The sequence below is a fragment of the Caenorhabditis briggsae genome (genome assembly GCF_000004555.2).
Source record: "Caenorhabditis briggsae complete genome, chrX, whole genome shotgun sequence".
In the NCBI taxonomy this organism is placed as follows: domain Eukaryota; kingdom Metazoa; phylum Nematoda; class Chromadorea; order Rhabditida; family Rhabditidae; genus Caenorhabditis; species Caenorhabditis briggsae.
In genome coordinates this window covers 13,063,991-13,068,264 of record NC_013491.2, presented here as the reverse complement: position 1 = coordinate 13,068,264, position 4,274 = coordinate 13,063,991, and the positions used below count along the sequence as shown (strand labels likewise).

General features: G+C 38.0%; 1 protein-coding gene across 1 annotated transcript in view; it reads left to right on the top strand.

Annotated features, from left to right (window-relative positions):
• The window catches only part of CBG16715, a gene marked incomplete at both ends in the record, with an annotated part of 13,519 nt that extends 9,841 nt beyond the window's left edge, over nucleotides 1-3,678 (top strand). Inside the window, 10 exons of the mRNA XM_002645009.1 lie at nucleotides 677-803; nucleotides 851-1,177; nucleotides 1,227-1,500; nucleotides 1,547-1,659; nucleotides 1,952-2,086; nucleotides 2,389-2,479; nucleotides 2,530-2,912; nucleotides 2,958-3,340; nucleotides 3,386-3,529; nucleotides 3,577-3,678. Coding sequence (XP_002645055.1) covers nucleotides 677-803; nucleotides 851-1,177; nucleotides 1,227-1,500; nucleotides 1,547-1,659; nucleotides 1,952-2,086; nucleotides 2,389-2,479; nucleotides 2,530-2,912; nucleotides 2,958-3,340; nucleotides 3,386-3,529; nucleotides 3,577-3,678 — 2,079 coding nt within the window. The remainder of the gene's footprint in view (nucleotides 1-676; nucleotides 804-850; nucleotides 1,178-1,226; nucleotides 1,501-1,546; nucleotides 1,660-1,951; nucleotides 2,087-2,388; nucleotides 2,480-2,529; nucleotides 2,913-2,957; nucleotides 3,341-3,385; nucleotides 3,530-3,576) is intronic.
• Nucleotides 3,679-4,274: the final 596 nt, after the last annotated feature.

The window sequence follows — 4,274 nt, the reverse complement described above, 5'->3', positions numbered from 1 at the left end:
TGAACTGTGAGTGATTTTGCATTGTTCTGGATCAAAAAGGGCGGTATAATTATGAGAAACGAATTAGAACTCACAAAAAAAACGTTCTGTAAAAGAGTTGAGAAATTTCAAACAAAAAAATTCATCGAAAATTTCGCATGGAGTTAAGTCAAAAACTTTGAAAACTTCGGAAAAAAACCACTTTGAAAACTATTGGTGATTCCTACTTTTCAAAGTTTAAGAATCGACAAAAACTAGAAAAATCGTGCCACTAACTTATTTGGAGCCCGAGATAGGTTCCTATGAATTCTATTCAAAAAAAAAGCAACAAACAATTTCAAAACGATGGAATCGAACTCGGGACCTTCAGCTTACAAACCCTCGCCACTACCACTCGGCCACCTCACCACTGAAAACAAGAGAGTGCGCGGGGGTTTATGTGAACTGTGTTCACGAGAGGTTGCCAGGAGGCGATATCACAGAGGAAAGAGGAGTTTGCAATGGTTAAAAATTTGGAAACATTGAGACTAAAATTTTCAGCACTTTTGGAAAAAGTGTATATACAGATTTTGACAGGAGGTTTACAAGGACGTAAACTAACCGCTGTCAAAAAATGAGCAAATTCTCAACCCCTTTCTAAAACGACTTCCCTTGTTAGTAGTATATCGTCATCACTGATGACTAATCGATTTTTAAGGGCTACGTTGCACAAACTGAATCTTGTATAGCCGATAGATGTAATTGTGTCCAACGAGTGGTTGCCCAGCCTGTACCATGTTTGGGAACTGGATGTTCCGCATCGTCTTCTCAATCTTCATCACCTTGTAAGTTCAAAATTAATAGTTTTTCCTATTCAAAATCCATATTTCAGTCTTTGGGCTACCTGGTCAAATGTGCGACTTGAGACCCAACGCGGTCCCCTGCCGAAATGAAGCATCTTGTATCAATAACTACTGTGCATGCCCCTCAAATCGAGTTATCAGTGGAACAGAATGTGTTTTCTATCTTGGTGATGCCCTTCCTGGACAAAGTTGTCAAAACTCCGGAGTCATTTGCAGAGGTGGATCATCATGTAGTCAGAGTACTTGTCAATGCGCTACCGGATTTAGCCCATCCAATGGAAGATGTGCTCCTATAGTTGAAATAAGATTCACCATGATCCCAATGACAACTGCGAGACCAGCTGTCATTATAGAACGTGAGAATAATCGAATATCTAAAACAAATTTTTAATATCCTGATTTTAGTGAATCCTGGCCAGACATGTGACCCCCAGTGTTCATTCCAACCGTGTCTACAAAGATGTTCTGGAGGATCTTCCTGTAGCAACTCTGTGTGTACCTGTCCGCCTGGTAACTTCATCAACAACAATGCTTGCACCCCGAACTTACCACAAAACGACAATTCGAACTTTACAAGAACCGCTCGACCTGGAGAAAACTGTGATAATACTATTGTCTGCATTGGAGGATCCTCGTGTCTTTTTTCGACTTGTTCTTGTGATTCTGGATACACACCAAGGTAAATGACAGACATTGATAACTAAGAATTTACAAGATAATTTCAGTCCGGATCGCTCTTCATGTATATTGATTGGTACATACAATGTGCGGTCTAGGTCCTATCCAAAATCTTTTTGCACGTTTGATTCTGAATGCACAGGCGGTTCCATTTGTGTAGGTAAACGATGTGCATGTAGAAACGATCAAGAAATGGTGAATGGTATCTGCCAACTACTCGTGAGTTATAATAAATGTTTTCAGTTGGAGTGTTCAGATTTTCAGAATCTTCCTGGATCTCGCTGCCACACCAGTTTCTGTAGCAAGGGCGCAGATTGTAGAAATGGATATTGTGTTTGTGCCAAAACAAACTATTCAAATTCGACACTTGACTGTGTTACTCCCACAGCAAATTTATTATCAGCTTTAGGTATCAATTGGAACCAAATAATCAATTCAAAAGACATTTATAGCATATCCCGGATCGAAATGCACTGGTACCACAACATGTCAGAACAACACAACTTGTGTATTTGGATACTGCGTAATTCCACAAGATGAAATAGATAAAGAAACACCGATGAAAAAATCGGAAAATGACGGAAAAAGTGAGCAGCCTTCCGCTATTCATTGAAAACTCTACTTTTTTCCAGAAAAATGTAGCAGTTATAAAGACTGCGGAAGTCAGCAGAAATGCTCTAGCTCTGGAGTCTGCGAATGCTCTTTTAATACTAACCTGGTTAATGGAGAATGTGTTGCACGACTTGCCTAATCTTACGCCTTTTTCTAAAAATCTTTTTTGTATATTTTGCATTCATGGAACTATTATAATGAAACTTCTATTTTTACTAATACTGCCTACTAACATATTTGACCTCATTCTGAATGATAAATTTATAAAATTGTACAGAGCAAGCTGCAAGAAGAACTCAACAGCCGAGAACATTAACCGAGTGTCCCAGAGATGGTTCCTGTAAACTTCCAGATTGCTTCTGTACCAGGTTCTTGTCTAATTTTTGATCATTTGAAATTTTTTAAAATTCAATTTTAGCACCGGAAAAATGCCACCAGACAACCTTGATCCAAAACAAGTCCCACAAATGGTCTTGCTCTCATTCGATGATCCAATCACTGATCGAATTATTAACACGTTGAAATCTTTGTTCAGTGGAAAAATCCGTAATCCAAATGGTTGTGCAATCAAAGGAACATTCTTCGTATCTCACCAGTGGAATAACTATGATCAGACTCTTTGGCTACACAGCAAAGGAAATGAGATTGGCGTAAACTCAATTACCAAGGAAGACTTGTCTGGTAGAACCAAGGAAAGGTGGTATAAGGAACAGAAGGGAATGCGTGAAACGTTAGCCGAGTTCAGTTATGTTGATAGGTCCCAAATTTTGGGAACACGAGCCCCAATGTTCAAAGTTGGAGGTATGTTTTATAAAAATCGTATAGTTTCATACGTATTATTTCAAGGTGATGCTCAATACGAAATGATGACTGAAAACAATTTCACATATGACAACTCTATGCTTGTGAGTGGTGCATATTGGCCGCAAACTCTTGACCATAAGTTACCATGGGATTGCACTGAAAAGTGTCCAACACAAACACACAAAGGGATCTGGGAGATCCCAATTCAAAATCTACAAGGAGATGACTCAAGATGGTATAAGACTTTGAATAGAGCTTTGAAACCAGTTGACTCTCGAGATTCCGTGAAGAAAATGCTAATGAGAAACTTCATGAACCACTATAAAACCAATCGAGCTCCATTTGTGCTAACTCTGGACACCGAGTTTTTGACGTATCTTCCTGATAATGGCGCAATTTATGCTTTGGAAGATTTTCTGAAAGACGTGAGCATATAGATTTGTAAAAAATGTATTTTACTACTTTTTCAGATTGTTCTCAAACAAGACGTGTTCATTGTCACCGGAAGCCAGATGATTGACTGGATGAGAAGTCCATATGACCTGAACAACATCAAAAACTTGAGATCTTGGCAGTGCAAATTTTTAATGAACGATCATGTCCAGCCATGTGAAGTATGGCTTTTCGATTGTTCGCTTGTGAATCCGAAAATTCATTCCAGGTACCATCTACATGCAGCTTTGATGGTAGATCACGTGGTCTACACGCTCACAGCTTCCGAATGTGCGGAGTCTGTCCAACGTCTTATCCATGGATTTCATAACTCGCATTTCTTATTATTTGGCTATTACTTATCACGATTTATTGAGTTTCGATCTCTATTTTCAGTTAACTTTTTTGTGTTTCTCACCAATAAATCTTATTTTTCGTCATTCAATACATAAAGCAATTCCGAGTTTTAATCGGTCTTTCTCAGGTACAAATCAACTTATTCAATGAGAGACGAATCAAAATTCTAAATATTTGCAAAGTAACTATTCGGTAACTCAATAGGAGAAAAAACTGTTTTGTCATATTAATGAGAGACTTCTCTAACTCAATTAAACATTTTGTAACATAAAGGCAAACTAATAATCAAAACGAGATTTTATTCACAGGAACAAATAGTAAACCTCATCTATTTAAAACAAATCTAATATATGACATACCGTAAAACCTCTAATAGAGGTGAAAATTCGATTGTTATCCAGAGAATCGCTTACAAGTTTTTGAAAAGTGTCGTTGCTAAGCCACCACTTGAGAACACATTTGCCAGTATTGGTGAGTTTTTTTAAATCTGAAATATGTTCAAAAATATCGACTCGTTTCAGAAGTGAGCCTTGACATGGAAGATGCACGTCTTCGCCAAATCCATGTATG